Source organism: Hyperolius riggenbachi, chromosome 1, assembly GCF_040937935.1.
Source record: "Hyperolius riggenbachi isolate aHypRig1 chromosome 1, aHypRig1.pri, whole genome shotgun sequence".
NCBI classification, from domain to species: Eukaryota; Metazoa; Chordata; class Amphibia; order Anura; family Hyperoliidae; genus Hyperolius; species Hyperolius riggenbachi.
In genome coordinates, this window is record NC_090646.1 from 622,917,681 (window position 1) to 622,943,474 (window position 25,794).

Genomic DNA, 25,794 nt, shown 5'->3' on the forward strand with positions numbered 1-25,794 from the left:
CTTGGTGCGCATAGGACTTTGCGCGCGTAAAGTTTTGCGTGCGCAAAGTTAGCGCGCAATCTAATTGAGAAATCCGGTGCTAACCTTACTTAGCACCCTGGTTAGCATGTCTAAAGACTTTAGACGTGCTAAGTAGGTTAGCACCGCTTTGTGAATCAAGCCCATTGTATACACTTGCTTACGTTGAAGGGATTGAAACATTGTATACACTTGCTAACGCTGAAGGGATTGAAACATTGTATACCTTTGCTGACGCTGAAGGGATTGAAACATTGTATACACTTGCTGAGTGACGCTGAAGGAATTGAAACATTGTATACACTTGCTAAAAGAAATCTAAAGCCAAATAAAAAAAAAATTCGGAGAACCTCCGGCCAGCAACCGCGACCCCCGCAAAGCTGGCCGGCCATGCGCCACCTTGCCGCAGCCCCGTTTCTGTCATCTTTCTGCACATGAGCAGTATGTGAAAATTGCTACGATCAGGGTCCATGCGCTGGCCGCACATGTACAGTAGCCTCCGACTGGGCGCGGCCGACCAGCTATGAGTGGGTCGCCGCTGCTCGCATCTAAAAAAATTGCAGTAAACCACAGACAACGTGTGTTTGACAGCGGCCTGAACAGCGTGGGGGGAGCCTGGGACGGTAGCGGAGAGCGGAGCAGTCAGCGTGGGACAGTCGGCTGTAAGGGGCTGGAGAAAGCCCCAGGGGAGTAAAGCTGATTTTTGTTTTTTCCCCTGATGATTCCTTTAAGCCTCCAGACTCTATTTAAATCAATGGGAAGCTAAATACTGTATATCACTTGCTACTGGGTGCATGTCATATCGGCGCCGCTCAGTTCTGCGCGGGGAGAGATGAATGACGGCTCTCCCTGCTGCCGCTTAACTCCGAGGCGGCGTTAAATACTATTCCCCCTCCGAGTTGTCACAACTCGGAGGGAGATGTAATTCGGGGTCTGGCAGCCGCCAGAGCCCCGAATTACCGCTACGCGAGGTGCACATTATAGCATTGCTGCTATGGGGCGCCCAGTTTCGGCACTCGGCTCTCAGAAATCAGCTGATTCGCCTGCTACTTGTAGAAGATAAAAAAATAGGTAATTAACGCAGAAATAATGCACCTTACGTTATTGTGAATTTGTTTTTTTGCGGAATTTACCGACTTTTTCGGTAATTTTCCGCATCACATTTTCCGCATGAGGGAAAAAACATGCGGAAAAATTTTGTGACTGACATGGGCCTCGATTCATAAAAGTGCCTGCGAGCGGGGAAAGTCGAGCGGGGAAACACCGCTGTCGGTATTTCCGCCTTCAGGGTGGTAATTCATAAAAATGTTGCCTGTTGTGACAGGCGTGCGGAGATACTCCGCTGTAGGCAGGCGTTAGGCTGTCGGGAGACATGCGGAAGCCGGAGAAGCAGGCGGAATCCCTCCATGCGGTGTTCTCTCTGCAGCTGCTTGGGAGGTCTGTCCCATTCACTGCAACGGATTCCGCACGCTTCTCGCCACATTAGAGGTAGCGGTAATACCCGTCCGCATACCGCTACCTCTAATCTTTATGAATTGACCACTTGTTACTTTTGCTGTGATAATCACCGCGCAAGGCGGTGATTTATCACTCTGCTCGTGGATGTCGGCTTTTCATGCGGAAAAGCCTTTATGAATACAGATCTTGCTGTGTGGTCGGTAAAGTGTGCCGTTTTCTGCATTCCCGCATGCGGGAATGCTTTATGAATCGAGGCCGGTCTTATTTTGGTTGCAAATTTCCCGCAAGTAGTTTACCGCATGCGGAAAATGATTGTGAATAGAGCCCAATGACTCCGGGGGCTGCAAGAAGCCTCAGGTAAGTTAAACTAATATTTTTATTTGACCTTAGTAATCCTTTAAGGGGGGCTCATAAAACTTTGGAAGGGGGGGGGGGGGGCATGATTTATAGTGGGCAGGTACTACATGTTGAGAGCCCAGAACCCCCCAGGGAGACAGTGATCTGCTTCACTTGTTGCTATGACAACAGAACCCTGCTCCAGCTCTGTACACCACTGGTGGTCACATGACGCACGCCTCGCCGGTCACGTGATGGGAGCAGCATGGAATCTCCCAGCAGAGACACTCCCGCGATGACGCTGGAAGCTGTGTAGTTAGAGGAAGTCAGGCGGGAGAGGGGATGGGAATAGAGACGCGTCTCTGGTGACCGCAGAGAGTGGAGCGATGGCTGAGGGCAGCAGCACTGTCTCCGCCATGGAGGCTGCTATCATCAGGGGCCTCAGGCAGCTGAGAGATCGCTATCTGCAGAGAGGCCGGGGAGTGCAGGGAGCGGCCAGTGACAGCACAGAGGCGGCTGACAGTGACAGTCTCCTGGATAAGCTGTCGGTAAGTGACTCCAGGCTACCTGTGGCTCTGTAGCTGGAACGGGACTACAAGTCCCAGAATTCCTCGTTACCTTTAACGCTATTACTGCATTGCTTATCTAATGAAGGAACATACTCTGATCATCTACTAAACATTCTTCTAGAATAAAATGTGCAGTGAGTAGATGAATAGATTGACTTATATGTACCCACCAAAATAGTTTATATTACATATATCATTGGAACCTGTGTTTTTGTTTTGTTTTGTTTTGTTTGTGTAAGGTTTCAGGTATGTGGCAGCTATTTCTCCCATCATTTAGCTTATATTGACTGATTTATTATTATTATTATTATTTAGTATTTATATAGCGCCAATGTCTTCCGCAGCGCTGTACATAGTATATATTGTCTTCAGGGGCGTAGCAATAGGGGTTGCAGAGGTAGCCACAGCATCGGGCCCTTGGGCCACCGGGCACCGAAGGGCCCTCCCCTCAACTGCAGTATTAGCTCTCTATTGGTCCTGTGCTCATAATAATCACTTCTATAGAAACTTTAAATAGGTGGTAATTATTAAACTGTTCCCACATCCCCCTTCTTGCACCTCTGACACTAGTTGCCATTGGCAGGTTTTGTTGCGCCGTATCAATTGTTTATGTATTGGGGGGGGCATTTTAAAACTTGCATCGGGGGCCCATAGCTCCTTAGCTACGCCACTGATTGTCTTGTCATTAAATGTCCCTCAGAGGAGCTCACAATCTAGTCCTTACCATAGTCACATGTCTTATGCGTATGTATCGTGTAGTGTATGTATTGTAGTATAGGGCCAACTTATGTGTATGTTTTTGGGATGTGGGAGGAAACTGGAGTGCCTGGAGGAAACCCACACAGACACAGGAAGAACATCACTTGTAAAGAAAACACCCCTTTGTGATATCTACCCTTATCCTGGCTGTATAGGTTTAACCCTTTCTGAACTGAGATGGATATGGAAGCTGCCATGTTTATTTCCCATTAAACAATACCTGTTCCCTGGCAGCCCTTCTGATGTTTCTGTTGTCATTGGTATCTGAATCACATACCTGAACCAAGCATGTGGCTAATCTTGTCAGAAACACCTGATGTGCTGCATGCTTGTTTGGGGTCTATGGCTAAACGTATTACAGGAATGGGATCAGCAGCCAAGCAACTGATATTGTGTAAAAGAAAATACACATGCCAGCCTCTATATCCCTCCCACTTTAGTTGTCCTTTCAAGAGAACCAATGGCAATCCTAAACAAAAAAAGATATGCTCACCTAAGATCCTCCTGCATACAGGACTTCTCAAGCTCTTCTGCCTCCCCTGGAGTTCCCTCCCACAACTCATCAGATTTGCCAACCCTTGAAACTTTTACATGCACCTGCAAAATGTACACTTTAGACCGTTATAAAATCTAACCCAGGCCATTCTGCTTCCTGTCAATTTTTATCGGTCCATGTTCAAGCTGTGTATCATTTACATGAAATTTGAATGCAAGGAAAACATATAGGCATCTCACTGACCATCCCATTTATTAAGATGCCAATAATTTCTCTTTGCATTCAAATTGTATGTAAATGTTATACACATTGAACCTGGATCAATAAAAATTGTTGGTAAGTTATTCTGATTGGTCCAGTTTCAAGCTACATATAATTTCTATGACATTTGAATGCTAGGAGACATTATCAGCATTCTCCTTACTTCTTACAGAATGTAAGTAAAAAAAATGCTTCGCTTCTTAGTATACAGCAATGGCTGGGTAGTGTACTGGATAAGGGCTCTGCCACTGGCACAGGAGGGGTTCGAATCTTGGCTCTTTGTGATCAGTAAGCCAGTAAGGAGACCTTGGGCAAGATTCTCTAACACTGCTACTGCCTTCTGTGGCTTCAGCTCTGGCGCTGAAAAGTGTGATATTAATGTTCTGTGTCTTGTTTGCCTCTTTTTTTCTTCCCTTTGCTTTTATATGTAGAATCTAGTTATAGTAAACTCTGATATAGTAAACCTCTGGCTACAATAAACTCAGTCCTCAGATTCCGACACATACGCATGTATGAATATGCAATGTGCGAGTGATCCTGATATAGTAAACTACTTGGTCAGGTCCCTTTGAGCTTACTATAAAGGTATTCTACTGTATTGTAAGCCTGCAAGGTCTGGGCTCCTCTCCCTTGGGGACTGTTGCATTTTCTCTCAAATCTATTGTATACCAGTGTGTGTATTATGTACCCATGTTTATTTCTTTCTGCGGAAGATGATGGCGCAATATAAATTAAAGAGGAACTTTAGTGAAAAGGGGAAGAAATAAATCAATACATTGCAAAGTGAGAAGTTATAAAATAGAAGAAAGATCATAAAATTATTCCTCTTCACCATGTGATAATTTTCATATTGTTTGCTCCACAATCAGCCTTGATGTAATCATCTTTGCTACTGGCAGACATGGAAAAAAACTAGACAGCACCAACTGCCATCTATAACCACACCCCCCAACAATGCGATAGGCTAAAATTTTGTTTTTTTCTATAGGCGTACAGAGGGAGATACTGGTTGCTTGACAGTTGGAAACATGCAACAAGGCTCCTGCAGTGGGAAGTCAAGATCTAGGTCGTGACATCACACTGTGGGAGGGATTTCACCACAATATCAGTCATACAGAGGTCCCTGATTATTTATTTGGGAAAAGGTACATCAGCTACTGATTGGCACGAAGTTCAATCCTTGGTTGCAGTTCCTCTTTAATAATGTTAACCACTTCACATTCCTGGTACAATATAAATTAACATTAACCTCCTTGGCGGTTATCCCGAGCCAGGGTCGGGGGCGGAAAACCGCAGCTAAGAGTGGTATTCCCGACCTCTGCTCAGGGTAGCCTCCGGGAGGCTGTATGTAGAGCAATGCACACAGCGGGAGCGTTTTCTACATACCTCCCGGGGGATCCCATCAGCTGGCATTATTCTTCTTCCTCTCCTCCGGGGCTCTGCTTCCTGCTGGTAAGATCACTAGCTGTTGTCATGACTACAGCCGGCAATCTCACTTTAGAGTTGCAGCACCACCCGGAGGATGGAGGCCTAAATGCAGCGCTGGAGCCAGGGAGGTGAGTGATTGCTGGGGATGTGCAGATCTCCCTGGCAGCATGATTTTTTTCCCCAGGTTTTAGGGTCTGAAAGGGTGCAAAAAAATTGTACCGCTTTTTAGACCCTAAAATCCGGAAAGAATCATAACGCCAAGGGGTTTAAAGCGGCCATGAACTCAGAATTTCCTCTCTGCTATAAAAGAAACGCAACAGCATAATAACCTTTACAGAAAACATTTCTTTGTTACAGCTGATACAAATCCTGCAATAAATCTGCAATGTATCTACTTCCTGCTTTCATGGAAACAGTCAAATTGTTAACATCCTGTGTTTAGTAATTAGCTCTCTGCCCTGGGAGTCAGCTGATACAGCTGAGGGATAAAATTACAACTTGTGACTAGTCACGGATGAGGGGGAATTAGGCTAAACTCTCTAAATGCATACAAGGTGCATTTCTCTCTGTCTTCTGTCCTTTGCAAAAGTTCAGGTCCACTTTATCCACTTCGCAATTGAGGATTGCGTCCCAATTCAGATTGTATGTGTAGGAGCTGAACACTGAGGTCACAGGCCAGATAACAAAAGGCCTATTCTCAGAGGACAGTGTGTTGTTTGAATTGCCTGGGACAAAGCAAGGTATTTTCCCCAATCGGGAAGTTCACACACAGGTGTTACCAGCCACAAAGGACCATTTGCTGGCAGAAACCCAGCAGGATGGAGGAAGCGAAACTAATTCTTGCAGGCAGGGCAGAGCTACAAGCACAAGAACATTCTCTACCCTGCTTCAGTATATCATTTATTGTAAACCATCACTACAAAACATCACTAACGGATAATTAAAAACATAGGCGACCATGCTGCATGATGTAACAAGCACAGCAGGCCGTGCATGCACTGCTCACACCATAACAGCCATGCTCAGCACACCTGAGATCCTGCAATGCACACATATGATCTAGTCCAAAAGTAACCTTTTGCTGTTTCAGGACGTAGATTCTACATTCTAATTAGTGCTGCTGTATGGTCCAGGATGTAGAGTCTACGCCCTGCATTAAAAACTGCCGCCTAGTCTTGTGAATGATTGTTGCTAGCTAATAGCAAACATCATTCAATAAAGTTAGGAAGAAAAATTGTAAAATTTGAAAAAAATAAGTGACATGGTCCCAATAAAATAAAGTGTTACATAGTTACATAGTAGTTATTTGGGTTGAAAAAGACATACGTCCATCGAGTTCAACCAGAGAGCAAAGTATAACACGAGCCTGCTCCCTCACATATCCCTGTTGATCCAGAGGAAGGCGAATAAAACCCTGACAAGGCATGGTCCAATTATCCCCAAAAGGGAAAAAATTCCTTCCCTACTCCAGATGGCAATCAGATAAAATCCCTGGATCAACATCATTGGGCATTACTTAGTGATTATAACTATGGATGTATTTCAACACAAGGAAAGCATCTAAGCCCCCTTTAAATGCAGGTATAGAGTTTGCCATAACGACTTCCTGTGGCAATGCATTCCACATCTTAATCACTCTTACTGTAAAGAACCCTATTCCTAAATAAATAGCTAAAACATTTTTCCTCCATGCGCAGATCATGTCCTCTAGTCCTTTGAGAAGGCCTAGGGACAAAAAGCTCATCCGCCAAGCTATTATATTGCCCTCTGATGTATTTATACATGTTAATTAGATCCCCTCTAAGGCGTCTTTTCTCTAGACGAAATAAACCCAGTTTATCTAACCTTTCTTGGTAAGTGAGACCTTCCTTCCCACGATGGAAAAAAGTGTGTTTTTTGTTTTGTTTTTAATCATTTAATTTTTAACCCCAGCCTAGCTTATTCATTTATTATTAACCCCTGCAATACCTATACCTGTTTAAAACATTTTTAGAGCTTATTCACAGTGGGGTGTTGCGTTGTAATGCGACCTTAGTCACAACGCAGCATTACATCGCAAAAAAAAGAGGTGATAACGCACATTAACGTTGCATTACCATTGCATAGAGTGAGTACAATGAAGAATACAGGCAATGAAAAGTATGATTTCCTGTACCCGGTAACGTGTGTGTTTAGAGGTAACGCACTGCAGCAGTGAGTTACCATAACGCTACACATTAAAATTGCAGTGTGGTAAGCTGAGTTATAAGACTTTATAACGCAGCTCCACAATGTCCCACTATGAATGTAGCCTTAATGACTTGCCTGTAATGATCGCATGCAATCGCTAGGGTGAACGTTTGGGGCCCCAATGTTGTGCAGATGTAATACTATGCCATTGCCTAGCCATGCATCTGTACAGCTCTATGGCCCCTGAACTGTCGCCCTAGCAAATGCATTTGATCGCCACAGATGTGCAGGCTGGGGAGAACTGTCTGCCACATGCTCAGCTAGAAGTAAAATATGGCATATTGGGTATAGTTTTAATCAGGAAGGGCAAAACAATTCATTTTTATTTGTTTTATAACTGTGGGACTTGTCTTAAAGAGAACCCGTAGTGGGTTTCTGCAATCCATATTAGGACACAGAGGCACATTCTGCATTCTATCACCAGCCTCTGTGTTCTCATAGTGCGCTCCCGGGCCACCCCCCGTGCTCTGCTGCCATTATAAAAACCGCCAGGCTAGCGACATGCAGATTGTCGCTAGTCGCATGTTTTCCTTCAGGCTGCCACTCACCGCTGCTCCCCCGCCTCCTCTATAGAGCGGCTCCCCGCCTGCGTCCCTTCCCTCCCCACCTCCGTAAGCCACCTCCAATCGGCTTACAGAGGCGGGGAGGGAAGGGACGCAGGCGGGGAGCCGCACTATACAGGAGGCGGGGGAGTGGCGGTAAGTGGCAGCCTGAAGGTAAACAGGTAGACTAGCCACAATTTGCATGTCGCTAGCCTGGCGGTTTTTATAAGGGGTGACAGCAGAGCATGGGGGGTGGCCCGGGAGCGCACTATGAGAACACAGAGGCTGGTGATAGTATGCAAAATGTGCCTCTGTGTCCTAATATTCATGTCACAAACCCACCTTGGGTTCTCTTTAAGAAAATAAAAAAGGTTGGAAAATGAAAAAAAAGGGTATTCTCTGCATTTATGTCTAATTTTTCCCCATAAAATGACTATAAAATAAAATAGGTCTGCCAAATATTGGCATATCACTTTTATGGGGCTGATGTAAGCTGCAACCCTTTTATTCTTGATAATTGAATGCCCTACAATACCCATGTTTAGTACCAACATGATGTATATTGTAGGGGGATCGTTAATATGATCTTATGATATGTAGGTGATCAGCAGTGCCCGAAATATGGACTAACTAGCTGACGGCCCGGTGTTGCCCGGGTCTGAATTTGGCTGGTGTTTGCTCCCCCCCCTCCCCCCCCCCCCCCCCACACACACTTTTCTAACCCTAACACACAATTACTCAATGATCTAGTTTGTAAGCTTTGCAGTGTTTGGCATCAATAATTTGCATTGAAATGAAACAAACCTGATTGGCTGTGCCTCCACCCTCTTTTCTGAATTTAAACCCCAGTCACCAATGACCAACTGTCCTTAACAGTGCAAGAAAGGCAGCAATTAAATATTCCCCTTGAAAAGCAATAAATGAATTTGGATTGGCTTTTGTAGGCTCCACCCTATTTTATGAATATTAATCCCAGTCACCCAGTGACCAACTGTCCAAATTTTGAGAACCCTACCATTTACAGTGTAAGAATGGCTGCAGTTTAAATTTTCCCAGTGAAATTTTGTATTTACTCTGCCCACTGATGACCCGGCATTGCCCAGGTATGTATTTGGCTGGTGTTGGCTGCACCCAATTTTACTAACCCTAACATACAATTACTCAATGACCAAGTTTGCAAGCTTTGCGGTCTTTGGCATCAATAATTTGCATTGAAATGAAACAAATCTGATTGGCTGTTTGTGGCTCCACCCCCTTTTCTGAATTTGAACTCCAGTCACCCAATGACTAACTGTATCCGGTTTGGGGCTTGTGCCATTAACAGTGCAAGCATGGCAGCAATGACATTTTCCCCTTGAAAATCAATAGGTGAATTTTGACTGGCTGTTGTAGGCTCCACCCACTTTTCTGAATATTCATCTCAGTCACCCAGTGACCAACTGTGCAACGTTTGAGAACCCTACCATTAACAGTGTAAGATAAGTTTTTCAGTGAAATTTGTATTTGTCTCACTTTTTGGTTATGGGAGTAAAAAGTATCCTATATGTTATTCCAAGTTATGTACTATGTGTGTGCCAAATTTCATTCAAATCCATTCAGCCGTTTTTGCGTGATCGAGTAACAAACATCCAAACATCCGAACTTTCCCATTTATAATATTAGTAGGATTATGTTCATGTGCCAGCCTGCCTTGGAAGGATCTGCTTAAAACAGTAGGCAGGACTTGGAATCCCACCTCCAAAACCATAGTCTTTAAAAGAAAACAGTCATGTCAGCAATTTTACTCTCCTAATGTCCATCAAACAGACAACTTCCAAAAGAGCCCATGGAGTTAGCTTGCCTGAGCTGGGACTCTTAACCACTTGTGTCCAGCGCTACTATATCTACGCTCCTTGAGACTTCATCTTAGCTCCAGGGGCGTAGATATATGTACCTCACGATGATCACCAGTCACGCATACCCCGTCGCTGCCCATTGGCACACTGGTCCATGAATGAGAACACATGTTCCTATTCACCGATCAAAGATCACCAACATCAGTGAGATGCCGGTAGTCATTACTCGGCGGATTTACCCCTTAAAGTAAACTTGTAGGGGAAAAACTGCCCCTGGGGCGGTAATTACCTCGGGAGGACGACGCCTCTGGATCCTAATTCATTACAAGAAATGTATTTCTAATGCAGTGTATTGTTGTCTTTTCCCCTCTCCTCTAGGTTGACATACAGCTGTACTTGTTATCATTCCTCACCCCACAAGACCTGTGCAGACTTGGAATGACAAACCATTACTGGAATGAAATGGTACAGGACCGTCTTCTGTGGAAATACTTCCTTCTGCGGGATGTGCCCACCTGGTCCTCCATCGACTGCCACAGCTTGCCTGATCCAGAGGCCCTGAACTCCTGCCTGTCTGAACCGGAGGGGACAACTCACAACTATATGTCCATGTGAGTCCTTCTGATAAGATCTTGGTTCTGGTTTTTATGACCTGAGTAACTGGTTAAGCCTGGTTCTCACTTTCAATTATGATTGGCCAATCGCTGACCAATTTTACTACCTCCGTGTAGTATGACGGTTTACCCACACAATCTGTTCATAGTATTCAATGTATGTTGACCCTCATACTTAGTTGGAGGTGGTAAAATTGGCCAGTGATTGGCCAATCATAATTGAAGGTGTGTACCAGGCTTTACAGCTGTCCATAATCAGCTGCCTGACAAAGGCCCCCTTCCGTATTCAAACTGGTCAGCGCTTATAGGACAGCTATTTCAAACATTGTGTGAGGGTGTGTCCAGCAACAATTTTGATTGGCCAATGATTGGGCAATTTTATCGCTTCCATGTAGTATGAGAGGCTACTTAACTACACTATCTGTAAATAGTATTCAAAATCTTGCCCGCAAAACTTGATGGGTACAGGGGTGCAAATTCTGCCGGCAATTACAAAATGTCCTGAAAAAGGTGAAAAGATTTAAGCATATACCGTACGTCCCCGTTCAAATCCTATTCCTAAGAAGTCCGCTGTATGCTTGATAAAAATTTCTGCTTTTATCTAAACCCTACGCTGTCTTCCCATCCCGTTGCCAAGTGTAGACCCCCAGAAGATTACCAACAAGCCCTCGTCTGAGGGTCCGCGCTTGTTGGCAGCGTGCTACTGGGCAGACCTGGCAGTACGGATGTTAGGGTGGGGCCCAGCGAGAAGCAGCGGACCAGAGAAGGGCATGGGGAGCTTCTGGAGGATCCTGTCCCTTAGGCAAGGATTTATTTTTTTAACTCAACGGCTCAGGTTCTGTTTAACAAATTAAGGAGGACTCTCTCGGGACATTAAAGAGGAACTCCAGTAAAAATAACGTAATGAGAGAAATTTTCATGGTGACATTTATCATGTGGTGACATTTTTATGACTGGCAGGTGATGTCAGTGGAAGGAGATGATGCATTTTTATCAGTTAAAAAACAGCTGTTATTTCCCACAATGCAACAAGGTTCATAGACAGGAGACAGTCTGGACCATGGTACTGACATCACACTGTGGGAGGGGTTTCACCGCAATATCAGCCATTCAGAGCCCCTGATGATCCGTTTGAGAAAAGGAATAGATTTCTCATGTAAAAGCTACTGATTGGGATGAAGTTCAACTCTTGGTCAGGTTTTCTCTTTTCTCATACACCTGGAAAGCAACTACTATAAAGAAGGCAAGGAGCTCCCAAGTCAGAAGAATCAGAGATTTCTAAGGAGAAATTGATATGTCTTCATTAGAGGAATGTTTTGAGAATGCGGAGTGAAAAGAAAATCTGGGAAAACGAATGAAGATCACAAAGTTCACCCTTACTATTGATTTGTATGGATGATCTATTAAAAGCAATGCACTCAGCTGTGGAGATTAAGAGCAGAAATAATTTTCACCTTTGTCCAGAGTTAATTGATAGCAGTACATAATACTAATCAGGAAACACTTGATAAAAAGTGGACATTGCCAGAGGTATGATCCCGCTTGAGCGATGTGATTATATAAAAATTCTCCATAGCTTTGCAATAGCAAGAGCTTTTTTTTTTTTTTTTTTTTTTTTTTTACAATCCCTAGCTGCAAACAGCTTTAATAGAATATGATTGATTATTCCTGTGATACAATGACAGCAGCCATGTTGTCTGTAAACATTACACAGAGGCAGGCTTATCTGCATCTTGAGCAAAAAAAAAAATCTAATCCCCCTCTCCTCCTCCCCTCTGCCTCTGAAACCTCTGGCTAGTAATACCTCCTCCTGTCCAGACTGAGCTCCCATAAGCCCTTGCTACTGTCTGAAAGTGCCTTGGCCCTCTGAAAACCTGTGGGCGTGGCTTCTTTAGTTTATAGGGAATTAGAGTATTAAAACAAAAAAGTATTTGGCTTGAGGAATGCCCTATAAACAATAGGAAAGGAACACAATTATGCAATGAGTAAAAGTTCATCTCGGATCCACTTTAAGTAGGGGCCCCATTCCTAAATTAGATCCAACTCTTTCTAAAGTGTCCAGAAAGGAGGATCTATAGTTTGAAGATTATAGAACATTGAAGGTTACGGTGGACAAAAAAATTGACAATATATTGAGAAGGGCCTTGGAATCCTCCTCTGTAAACTTTAAACCAGTATTAGCTTCTGCTGCTGTGACCAAATCTTTACAAGCTACAGCCCACTAGCAGTGCTTTTGCAGCGCTTGATAATTGCTGGCAATTGGCAAATCGTGGACCGATAACAAAATCGCTGCCTGCTGCAATTTTGTGATAAACCTGTAGCAATCACCATACAAGGCTACAATTGCCCCAGGAATCGGGGTAATCGAGAGCGATATCCAGGGACGGGTACTGATAAAATAGGAATACAAAGCCAAACAATGCCCAGCATTCTCACTAAATCAAAGCACTGTATACTAGAGCTCAAAATTATTTTTGGTTCTTATTCTATATGTGATACGTGATGGAGTTTCAAGAGGGATGCTGCCTCTGCTGAGGATCTAACTTGTGTACAGCACGTTAGATTCTCCCTCATTGCATTGGCCATCGATTGGCTTAGTGGATTGCTTTGGCCGAGGGCTGCAGAGGACATTGTTTTCAACTCACCCTACCCACTTTGTGGCTCTCTATCATGAGCCGCTCCTTCAGCCCTCCTTTCATCTCCCATAGCAACAAACACATCGCTAGTTAGCATCCCTCTGATCTGACTTCTTCTAAAGAAGCCAAGGCGGTAATTTGAATCCAGCATGAGGAGAAATTACATTCATATTATAGTTTTGGTATCAACGTTTCAGGATAAAAGTAAAGTTTCTACTCACTTTATCTTGAAATTCATCCTGGTAAAGCAGAAAGAAGTACCGTCCTAGAGCAGGGGTGCCAAACTCAAATAGAAAGTTTGACAAAATAGAACATTGGGGCCAAGTTGCGAGCCAACCTCAATGTTTTCTGGCCACCTCCCTCCCTTATAAATTTCCCTGGTGTCCAATGCTCCATCCCTTCCCTCCCCCATACAGTTCCCTGGTGTTAAATGTTCTTCCATCCCACCCCTTTATAGTTCCCCGATGACTAGTGGCCCCCTCCCTCCATTATACTGTTCCCTTGTGTCTAGTGGCCCCTTTCCCTCCCCTTTACAGTTCCCTGGTGACCCCTCCCATCCCTTGCCTATACGGTTCCATGGTGTCTAGTAGCCCCCCTCTCTCCCCTATAGTTTCCTGGTGTCTAGTGGCCCCCTCCTTCCCCCTATACAGTTCTGTGGTGTCTACTGGCCCCCTTCCCAATACAGTTTCCTGTTGTCTAGTGATCTCCCCTCCCTTCCCTGGTGTCTAGTGACCCTCCCCTATACAGTGCCCTGGTATGTAGTCTTTTCCCCTTCCCTCCCCCATATGTCTTCTCTTGTGATCTATGGCTTCACCCCCAACATAGCTTCCCTGGTGGTCTTGAGTTGGCCAGTCATAATACAAAGTGGAGAGACCACTTGTGGGCCAAATTTGATGGCTCTGCGGGCTAGATTTGGCCCACTGGTGAGAGTTTGACATCTATGCTCTAGAGACGCACTTTAACAAAATGTGTACATTTGTCACTGCACATTTACTGTATTTTTCTGACTATAAGACGCTCCTGACCATAAGACGCACCTAGGTTTAGAGAACAGAAAAACGGGAAAAAATATATACTAAACCCGGTGCATCCATGATGAAGGGGCATATTGTAGATTATGCTCCCTTTGTACCTCATGCCCCCTTGTGTCCCCCTTGTGTCTGCCTCTGTCCCCCTTGTGTCTGCCTCTATGTCCCCCTGTGTCCTCCTCTACATGGGCACAGTACAGGGAATTCCCGACATTGCAGCTTGTTGCAGGTTCATAAGCATGTGTTTACAAGTCAGGAACTCCCTGCATTTGGACTATAGGACGCAGTTAAATTTTTTCCCCCACTTTTGGGGGAGAAAAAGTGAGTCTTATAGTCCAAAAAATACAATAATTTACTAAACCTCCATGGGCCCATAGAGTGAGGATGTTGATAGTGATATGCAAGTCTCAATGTTTTTGCCCTGGAATGTCATAACAGACTGCTTTTGTCCTTACAGCTATCTGAAAAGCTGCCCAAAGACCAGGAAGTGTCTGCGGTCCAGGAACCCCATCTATGGTGCGGTGACCTCATTCCTGCAGTCTCTGGTCATGCAGGGGGAGCCGCGCTTCGCGATGTTTGGTCCAGGCCTGGAGCAGCTAGATGACTCTTTGGTTACACGGATGATGACCTCACCAGATCTCCTGCCTATTGTCAGCATACTGCAGAGACAGATTGATGGTGAGTATCAGATGAACGCATACTAACTGATCACTAAGCGTGAGCTCCATAGAGCTCTGCCGTTCAGATTCCAAAATCGGAGTAAAACTTGCAGGCCGGGGGAGCATTTAACTTACACTTGTCGCTGCCTATAGCCGATACCCTCCATGACAATTCCCATTGCATTCGTCTCTCCAGTCCTTCCTCCATCAATTCGGAAAGGAGGAAAGCATTGGAGAGACATGTAACACAACAATAAGTGTATCGGCTATATGCGGCAGCATGGGAAAATTAACTGCCCCCGATGTGGCCCGCAAGTTTTACTCAGAATCCACAATCAGAACAGCAGCGCTCATGTCTATTGATGACCACATATGGAAGGGTGCAGGCTAGTGTACTATATGTTCTGGTTGAACTCAATGAATGTATGTCTTCTTTTCTGGTTAAACACCAATGGATAAATGTGTTTTGTTTTTTTTATTCCAGCTATCTATGTAAATAAGGGGTGTATGCTTGTCACATCTGCTTTACAGTCAGCACAAAATTGTTTTTCCACCATATGTGGTTAGTGCTACATTTGCCCTTCATTTGGAAGAGTTTAGGAAGTATTTTGTTCCCCCCTGATGTCTTTTCTCCCCCCCTCCCCCCCCCAAAACACACCTACTGACCAACCCTCTTATCTCAAACTGAAGGGGCCCATACACTGGTCGATTTCAGCCATCCATCGATCGCTCGATTCTATGGAATTGATTCTATCAATCGATCGATTTTGTGGCCGATTTCGATGGATTTGATCTATCTGACCGGATGGAAAATCTAGGTCGATCTGCTGCTGCCAGCTGATCGATGGCCCATAGCGTTGCATTACATCTAGTGGTCCAAAAATGCATTTAGATTGACTATTGGAAATCTGTTCCTAGTGTGCGGCACACATCAGATAGATTCCTGTCAGATTCGACTTGACAGGTATCTGACAGAAATAGATTTGCAGCAGATTCGATGATCAGATAGATAAGTGTATGGTCACATTAAGATTAACCTAGACAAAATGATCATTCTAGTAGCACAAATGAGCGCTACCCAACCATACCTGTCTTATGTCTGTAAGATGTTGTAGGGGGCCTGGTTGATCTCATCTGGAAAAAAAATGCTATCTTCATAATTAACTCGGCACAAATCTTAATTTTTTTTTTTTCAACACAACTGGGCACAAACAGAGCACTACCCAAACGTGGTGGAATTTTTATTTGTAGTGATTGTAGGGGCAACTTTATGGAGCTCAGTTTAGCCTCACTTCCAGTTAGTGGCTGGAATATGTATGCATGCAGATTCTTACTGTAAACAGCCCTGTTGCAGCTCCATAAACTAGTATTAAGATTAATGTTATTTGCTCTTGTTTTTCTTATTTCAGGCATTGGCTCTGGTGTAACTTTTCAACTGAACAGCCAGCATAAGTTTAACATTTTAACCCTCTATTCCACTACGCGGTAAGTGTCTGTCACATCTTTTCTTTATTTGTTTTTATCGCTGATGTTTCTTCACTGCTGGGATGATGTAATAAACTGCTGATGAACAATCTCTATTTTAAATTGGAACTGTCGCGAAAATCTTAAAATTTAAAACGCATACAAATAAGAAGTACATTTCTCCCAGTGTAAAATGAGCCACAAATTACTTTTCTCCTATGTTGCTGTCACTTACAGTAGGTAGTAGAAATCTGACATTACCAACAGGTTTTCGGCTGATCCATCTGTCCATAGATTCTCAGCATGGCCTGTATTCTTTATAAAGACACTCCCTGAAAAAGATTTATATAAAGATGCTGGCCAACCTCCCATCTCGCTGCACAATATTTTGGCAGTTGGACCGAGCAACTGCCTTCACTAAGTGCTTTTAAAAATAAAGAAAACCCTGAGAACCCCCATATGAAAAAATGGGTTAGTCCAAAATCTGTCACTAATGTCAGATTTCTACTACCTGCTGTAAGTGACAGCAACATAGGAGAGAAGTAATTTATGGTTCATTTTACTCAGGGAGAAATGTACTTCTCATTTGTATGTGTTTAACCTCCTTGGCGGTAACCCCGATACGTTCGGGGTAAGCCGCGCAGGAGGTTTTCTCAGGCTCTGCTGGGCCGATTTGCTTAATTTTTTTTATTTTGCACTTTGCTAGCTGCGTCAGCACACCGATCGCCGCCGCCCCGCGCTCGATCGCCGCTATCCGTCGCGATTCCCCCCCCCCCCCAGACCCCGTGCGCTGCCTGGCCAATCAGTGCCAGGCAGCACTGAGGGGTGGATCGGGACTCCCAATGACGTCCCGACGTCGGTTGTTTGAACGGGATTTCCTGATCGGAGATCGCCAAAGGCAATCGAAGCGGGGGGATGCCGCTGAGCAGCGGCTATCATGTATCGCTACATGATTTAAAACAAAAAAACTGCTGCGCTGCCTCCTGGCAGAATTTTTTAGACTGCCAGGGGGGTTAAAATGTTACGATTTTCGTGACGGTTCCTCTTTAAAGAAGAACTGAAGTGATAGAGCTATGGAGGCTGTTGTATTTATTTCCTTATATACTGATCCTCTGTCTCTAATACTTTGCTACACTTGTGTGCTCAGGCCCTAATGCTGGCTACACACGATAGGTTTTTTTTTTCTGCTCGATCGTTTTTCCACTCTATTCTCTGCTCGAGTCTCTTATCTTCCGCTCATTTTTCTTATCTTTTTCCATGCACTTCTATGAGAAATTGAGGGGTAAAACGATCGAGAGTAATATCGGACATGACAGAATTTATCAATCGAACGCATCTACCAAGCGGAAAAAACGAAACGTGTGTACCCAGCATTAAGCCTGGTACACACTTCCAATTATGATTGGCCAATTTTACCATTTCCATGTAGTACGAGGGTTTACCTGCACAATCTGCTCATAGTATTTAATTAATAATAAACCCTCGTAGTACATGGAAATGGTAAAATTGGTCAGCGATTGACCAACGTGTGTACCAGACTCAGACCCTAAACACAGCAAAACATCAACTACCAGTGTTTTAAGAAGGCAAAGCTACATTTAGCATCACTTTTTTTTGTAGTAAGAGGACTTTTTGGGCTCTGTTAGCCCCTTGTTCTCTCCTATTGAGTCGGGATCACGGTGAGCTATCTGGGTACTCTGTTGTACTGGTCCAAGCCTTATCCCATTGAGCCATGTTAATCCATTCCAGGCACTGATGAGGATCAAAACAAGAGGGTGGGGGGAGACAGAGAGCGCTCCAATGGTGCATTAACTCAGATGTAAAATATCACACACTTTAAAAGTTACACTTACAATAATGATGATGATGCTGCGCTTTGCTTATCAATCCTCCAGTGGAGTAGCAGCATCATCATCATTATTGTAAGTGTAACTTTTAAAGTGTGTGATATTTTACATCTGAGTTAATGCACCATTGGAGCGCTCTCTGTCTCCCCCCACCCACTTGTTTTAACCAGCAACTGGCTCCATCCAGTCTCGGAGAGCAGCACCTGGGGCATAATTTAAAGGGCCATTACCATCTTGTTGAGCGCAAGTTTACTTTGTACTTTCACTGATGAGGATCAGAAAGTCTGAAGCAGGCTGTTTGCATGTTATATTGGTCTGGCTCTGTAAAATGTATAAACTTTATAGGCTTGCTATACAGCAGTAGAGATGGGCCGAACTGTTCGCGAGCGAACCTCTAGCTGCTATGAGAGCAGCCATCTCCCCCCCCTTTACTACTTCCGGTTCCAGGTCGCTGTGACCCGGAGTAGTACGCCTGCGCTGGCTCGGCGGCGTGTGTCTTTGATCGCGCACCTGTTGTCTGCGTGGCTTAAAGAGGAACTGTATATATAAAATAAACACATTTCACTTACCTGGGGCTTCCCCAAGCCCCCAGCAGCCGTCCTGTCCCGCGCCGCTCCTCAATGAGCCTTCGTTCGCCCGCCGCCAACTACTTTCGCTTTTGCCGCCGGACCATTGCGCTTGCGCGGCTCTGGCCACGCGTATCCTTTCTTCGCGTTCCCCGCTATTGCAAAGGGGAACGCGAAGAAAGGATACGCTTGGCAGGGCTGCACTGGCCTCGACTTGCAAGTCGAGGTACGGGACCGAGCGGCGGCGGGGGAACGGAGACTCGTGGAGATTCGGCGCGGGACAGGACGGCTGCTGGGGGCTTGGGGAAACCCCAGGTAAGTGAAACAAGGCGTTCATTTTATATCTACAGTTCCGCTTTAAATGAAGTCCCAGAGGACGTAGATATACTGTAGTGGTGGATAAAATGGTTTAAAGAGGAACTGTTGTGAAAATCTTAAAATTTAAAACACATACAGCTAAGTTCATTTTTTCCATAGTAAAATGAGCCATAAATTACTTTTCTCCTATGTTGCTGTCACTTTCAGTATTAGAAGTCTGACATTACCAACAGATTTTGGGCTAGTCCATCTCTCCATAGGGGATTCTCAGCATGGCCTTTATTCTGATAATACTTTTACAATGTGTGGAATGGTTTCTCATGTGACTGAATGCCATCACTGCTTATGTTTTCCAGCACAGAGCGGGACAGGGCGCGGGCGGAGCATAGTACAGTAGCCAACAAGATGTTCCTGTCAGACGCTGCACAGAACGGAGAGCAGAGCACCGCCTATAACCTCATCCCACAAGTGAAAGAAGTGTGCAGAGTAGTAGAAGGCTTCATCTATGTGGCCAATGCTGAGGCACATCAAAGTAAGCAGCTAGACTTGTCACAGCCAACATGGCTAACCAATGACATGCTGAATTGGGGTGATGGGAATGTGGTTGCTGGTGAATTAATCTGTTACGCCTGGTACAGCCAGCTGTGTGTGGTCCGGTATTAGTCATGGAGAGAATCCGAAGACATAACAACAAAAGTTGTTTAGGTGATACCTTTGATGAACTGTACAAGTTTCCTTTGCAAGCTTTCAAAACTTTCTTCTTCAGGCATGTTTCAGAGCTGGACCAGAACCGTACCTTCTGATCCAGTTCTGAAACATGCCTGAAGAAGAAAGTTTCGAAAGCTTGCAAAGGAATCTTGTACAGTTAGTCATTAACCTTTTGGGGACCACGGACGTTGAATCGACGTCCAGCAGGTGGTGCTACCGTTCTGACTGGACATTGATTCAACGTCCGCGCTAAAGAACCGTCCCACCGCGGTCGTGCGCACCCGAGAGGGGAGATTAAGCTGTCATATGACAGCTGGCATCTCCCCTCAGTGATCAGCAGCCATCGCGTATGGCTGCTGATCACGTGATCACTATGATCGCCGTCTGATTGTAGTGATCACTTTGACGGCGGCGGCAGGGGGTAAAAGAAGAGGATCCACTCACCTCCCTGCTGTTTCAGCGACGATCGGCGCCCTCCTCTGCTCTGGCCAGCATCTCTGCTCCATCTGACGTCAGCGCCGGGTCCCGGCTTGATGACGTCATCACGCCGTGACCCGACCTGGGCGTCATTTGGAGCGGAGATGCCGGCCGGAGAAGAAGGGGGCTACTGCGGCTCATCGCTGGAGCCTGGAAGGTCAGTGATGGCTGCTGGTGTAAGGGGGGGGGCATTTGCCACCATGGGGGGGACACTGCCCAGTCAGCCACAGACGGGATCCCCCCCCAATGCGCGCGCACCCCCCTCCACCGCAAAATGCCTGGTCCTTAAGGGGGGTTAGGCGGCCGGTCTCGAAGTGGTTAAAGGTATCACCTAAACAACTTTTGTTATGTCTTCGGACGCCTTGTACACACCATGCAATTTCCCATCAGATTTAGTGTTGAATCGATCATTTCTGTCAGGTACGATTTGATTTCTGATTGTTTTTCCGATCACTTCTGAACAAAGACATATACTATACTGTATATTACACCTTATTCCTATTGAGTGCCCAATCCAATGACATGCTATGGAATTATTGTTAAATGCATGTGAATACCCAGGTCAGGACATCAGTTTGTATAATTGGAGATGGTGAATGGATTGAATGGGTGAGTTGTGTAATAATGTCACATGATAACTTAGCACATGCGAGTCTGAGGTAATATTCCTCTTGTGACATCTCCATGTAGGACACAATCGAGAGGAGGAAGTGGTACAGATAATGACCATGATGGATCCCCATCTGGGGGCACAGAGGAGACCCTTGCTGGTCTTGGCTTGTGTTACAAACCCCGGAGACAAGAGAATTCCCTGTGTCTACCTGGCCCATGAACTCTGCTTGAACAGACTCACCCGACCATGGATGGTAAGCTTTAGGTTTACTTGTGGTGCATTTTCTTTTCTATTGATTTATTTCCTAAATTACTTTTTTGGAGTGATAATTTATCCCCTGTAATATGCGTTTAAAAAAGCTCAGTGCTAGAATGTTTAAATGGTTTTTTAAAGGTCTCCTCCCTTTACCCTAACTATCTTAACTGAGCACCCCTAAAACACCTATGGTAAACCTGAGACCCAAAGCAACACAAGGGTTTATACGTACCCGGGGCTTCCTCCGACCCCCTGGGGTCCCTCGTCCATCTGGTTCTGTCAGTTCCCCCGCTGTCAGCCCTGAAGTTGGGAACTACTGCGAATGCGCAGCCTTTGCCAGGCGCCTCCTTGGTCGTGCTCATGGGAGGCTAGGGAAGGCTTGTAACTGTGCAGGAGCGGAACACTCCTGGCTATGGAAGCGTGACTAAGGGGGCGCCCACGCGCCCCGACTGGCTTAGTCAGGGACTTCACCAGAGCTGACTGCAGGAGAACAAATGGTACCAGATGGACAACGAGGGAACTCACGGACTACATGGGGCTGGAGAAAGACCCAGGCAAGGATAAATGCTTGTGTTGCTTTGGTCTCGGGTACACTCAGGGCCGGATTTCTGGCAAGGCCACATAGGCCATGGCCTAGGGCACCAGAAATTTAGGGGCGGCTCAGTGAGGGGCAGTAAAGCTGTTTTATGCTGCAATCCCTATCTACAAGGACAGCTTTAACCTTTGAACTCTCTGTCCTGTATTTGTGTCATCCCTGCAAATTCTGTAAGCTCTATCCTGCAGGTACACATCAGCCTAACTCACATGGAGACACAATGGGTCCATCATTCATGAGATGGCAAACATAACATAAAAGTTGTTAAGGAAAACATAACTTATAATCTATACCCATATTACTGAAATAGCTATTGTCTGTGACATCCAATGATAGAAAGTAAGTAGAATTCTTATTGGGGCACACAGAGACAATAACCATACAGATGGTATACTGTAGTTGGCCTTGGGCGGTAAAAAGTACAAATCCGGCCCTGGGTACACTTTAACATATATCAGCGGGTCTTCATCTGTGGAATTTTGAAAATGTGTGACCCCCTTGCCCCCCTGATCTGTAGTTACACCCTGGGACCGGGTGAAAGATTGTTGTGGAGCACAGCTGAACACTACTGGTTACATCAATACTTCCGAATTGTAGCTGATCTTTGCTGATGACTTGTTTGCAGGTGCAGAACACAGAGGCTTCCACTCTGGCTGGACTCCTGGAAGGCATCGAGTGGATTCTTGGTGAAGTTGGAAAGAAACTATAAACAGAGACAGTTCGTGTCGTTATTCGGGGACACAGGGCTGGACTTCATGACTGTTAACCTCTTGAGATTTTAGAATTTGCCTACAGAGGAAGTTTCTGGATTGCACCTTAGCTGGAGATTGTCCAGATGACTGTTGAAAGACTGTTGAAAGAGGGTATCTCTTATAACACTGTGCCGGATAGCTGGATTCCTCTCCACTTTGCCTATTCTGTGTCATTTTACCTTTTTTTTTTTTTTTTGAGTGGTGACTTTCTAAGTAGAGTTATCACAGAGCTACGTCACTTTCCTCAGCCAATCGCATTCATTCTCATAGAATGAATACAGCTGGTCTATTAATGAGATTTTTTTAACACTTTGAGGTATGCCAATGAACAATGCTGACTTTTATGCGATGTACTGTAAGTTCAGCCATTTTTAGTTGATCAGGAAAGCAGTCTCTCTATTGGCTGCAAACAGTTGTTTTTAATTTGTAAGTTTACCGCAACTAGGGCCCGTAGTTAGCTGCTGTCCATATTATTTATGCTGAAGGTGATGTGCCACGCTAAAACACTGACTCAAGGCTGTCCCAATGTGGTGGCCTTCAAACCGCATCCAGCCCAGCTGTGGCTAGCCTGTTTACTATGACATTCCCCCTCCTATCACTACTTTTGCCACGCCCACCCCTTTCTGCTCAGCTCCGCCCCTTTCCAAACCAGGATGTTGCTACTCCGCCCCTTCCTCCTAGGAGCTTGTCCCTCCATGTTTACAAAGTCAGACAGCACTGCACTGGCATGGGCACTATCACGTCACTCCCCAGATTGCATTTTAAATTTCACTGCTTGAAAACAGTGAAAGTTAGAAAAGCAAGACAAATGTAGTGTAATGCAAACGTGCTTAACTTTGTCCTTCCATAGTATGAGCCCTTTGCCATCTCAATCATCAGCAAGTGGATTGTATTTGGCAAGCTGGGGTTTACAATGACTGGTCACTGCTGGATCAGTGTTCACCATTTAAAAAATACTTTCTCGATCTGATCTGCTCCCATATGGAGCAAATGTTGCTCCTTTTTGAATAGTTTTTCAGTTTAACAAACACTCTGTATTGTGAACTATTTAAGGGTCTTTTGTAGGGATGATCACAGATATGCAAATTGTTCTGAGTTGATGCAAATGTATGCAGTTTGAAAATGGACCAATCAATTTAAACCTGGGTTTAAATTGATTGGTCCATCTTCAAACTGCATACATTTGCATAAGAATTTTCATAATTTTGGAATAATTTGCATCTCATTGATCATCCCTAGTAGGAAGTACTAAGAGCAGAACAATAGCTTCTGGTGCAGGTTTATTAGGATAGGTGGTGATTTGACTCAATCAGTTGCATACTGACGTGATTGGCTGGTCATGTCTGTTGGTGCCCATCATCTGGAATTTGCTGCCGCTGTGAAGGTGCCTTATGGTTAACGTAATTACAGAATTTTACCGGTATTGCGGCATGGGCTGTTTTGAGTCTCAGAACCAGCAATCTGAAATACACACTGCTCCTGGTTTAAATGATATTGGCCGCACACCTCCACTGATGAAATCTGGTTCTCACCCCGGGTTCTTGCCGGCAATGTAATCATTGCTAGGATCTGCTATGAGTAATTACAGACGCAGGCAATTGCATCTGAACGCAGACCTAAACTGAGAACTACGGATGAACAACGGTATGCAAATACTTCTGAAATACATGCAGCTTGAAAATGGACCAATAAATTTTAAACCCAGGTTTAAACTGGTACATTTTCAAGCTGCATATATTTGCATAAAAATGTACATATATTTGCATATCATTGATCGTCCCTATTGAGAACTTCCTCTCTGCTTCCTGGAAGTAAACACTACAGGGGTTAACCTCCAGTGTTCACATATCAGCACAGAACAAGGAGGCAGAGTTCAGATACAGCGGGCAGCCCTGATTTACACTTGCTGATTACTTTCCTGATATCGGCTAATTACACAGGAGTGAATTTTTCAGCAACTAAATGCGGTTTCCTTGTCTGCTGTACAAGAGTTTAGGTCCACTTTAAGTCTAATGAAGGATTCTACATTTGGAGCTGTGAAGTTGGTCTTTGAGCCATTCATGGCAGTTCCTGCAAATGTAGCACCCCAAGTGTTGGGGATATATTCCTTACCAGTAGTTGTAACTTGAGTGGGGGCCCATTTTAATTTTTAGTCAAATTTTACTAATCTGCACTTTTTTTTTTTTTGTAATTTACTTTGTTTTTTTTTTGTTTGTTTTTTTATCTTCCCAATACATGAATTTTTGTAATTGAAATACACATGATGTTTGTTTATAACTGATGCTGACATATAAGCCAGCAATGCATTGTTTATTTACTCTCTTTGCTGTTGGCAGCGTGAGCGCTGTCAGTTTGTACAGTATATTAATGTGATCGGAGCTGGGGGATTTTCATTTTTGTCCACTTTTTTTTTTTTTTTAGTATTTTAAATAAAGCCCTCTAAGGTTCGTGTTCACTCTTTAGGGCAGAACGATGGAGGCTAAAATTATGTTTATATTTCTGGGTGTAATACGGATTACTAGTGTTTGTGTTCAACACCCATTCAAACAAGCGATCATCACACCACTTATCAAAAAACCCTCTCTTGATCCAACTTCTCTATCCAATTACCATCTGTCTCGCTCCTCCCCTTTGCTTCTAAACTGCTGGAACGTCACATCCATTCAGAATTGTCTGCCTTTCTCTCTACTAACTCCTTACTTGACCCCTTTCAATCTGGATTCCGCACACACCATTCCACTGAAACTGTCCTCTCGAAAATTGCTAATGACCTACTGGTTGCTAGATCCAAAGGCCAGTTCTCTATTCTAATACTCCTTGACCTTTCCTCTGCCATTGACATGGTTGATCATGCTCTGCTTCTTCAGATGCTGTCATCTTTAGGAATCAAGGACCCAGCACATTCCTGGATCTCCTCTTATCTCTCTGGACGCTCTTAGGCCTCTTGCACACTGCACGCGATTCCGATTCCGCTTTTTAATCAGTTTTTACATCCGATTCAGATTCCGATTTGCAGTGTGCAGGGAGCAAACTGCAAATCGGAATCTGAATCGGATGTAAAAACTGATTAAAAAGCGGAATCTGAATCTGAATCGCTTGCAGTGTGCAAGAGGCCTTACACTGTGTCCTTCTCTAACACCAATTCCTCCCCACACCCACTGTCTATTGATCTACCTCAAGGCTCTGTTCTTTGGCCACTTTTTTTCACAATCTACACTCGTGGCCTAGGACAACTAATTAACTCTTTTGGCTTCCAGTACCACCTTTATGAGGATGACACCCAAATCTAATCTGTCAGCTCCTGACCTGTCATCACTAAAAAACAGGCTAG

The 25,794-nt window shown here is 44.6% G+C and overlaps 1 protein-coding gene across 1 annotated transcript; it reads left to right on the forward strand.

Annotated features, from left to right (window-relative positions):
* Positions 1–2,084: 2,084 nt before the first annotated feature.
* Positions 2,085–25,431, forward strand: FBXO4 (F-box protein 4). Its single transcript, XM_068271814.1, has 7 exons — positions 2,085–2,360; positions 10,310–10,542; positions 14,667–14,887; positions 16,278–16,353; positions 19,420–19,595; positions 20,939–21,114; positions 22,337–25,431. Exons 1-7 carry the CDS (start codon positions 2,199–2,201, stop codon positions 22,418–22,420), a joined length of 1,128 nt encoding a protein of 375 aa, XP_068127915.1. The 5' UTR covers positions 2,085–2,198; the 3' UTR covers positions 22,421–25,431.
* The last annotated feature ends 363 nt before the right edge of the window (positions 25,432–25,794 follow it).

Excerpts from the sequence above, each read along its gene's own strand:
- FBXO4 (XM_068271814.1), top strand. The coding sequence starts at position 2,199 with ATGGCTGAGGGCAGCAGCACTGTCTCCGCCATGGAGGCTGCTATCATC. Across the intron at positions 10,543-14,666 it reads ACTCACAACTATATGTCCAT|CTATCTGAAAAGCTGCCCAA; the intron begins GTGAGTCCTTCT and ends TTGTCCTTACAG. Across the intron at positions 19,596-20,938 it reads CAATGCTGAGGCACATCAAA|GACACAATCGAGAGGAGGAA; the intron begins GTAAGCAGCTAG and ends ATCTCCATGTAG.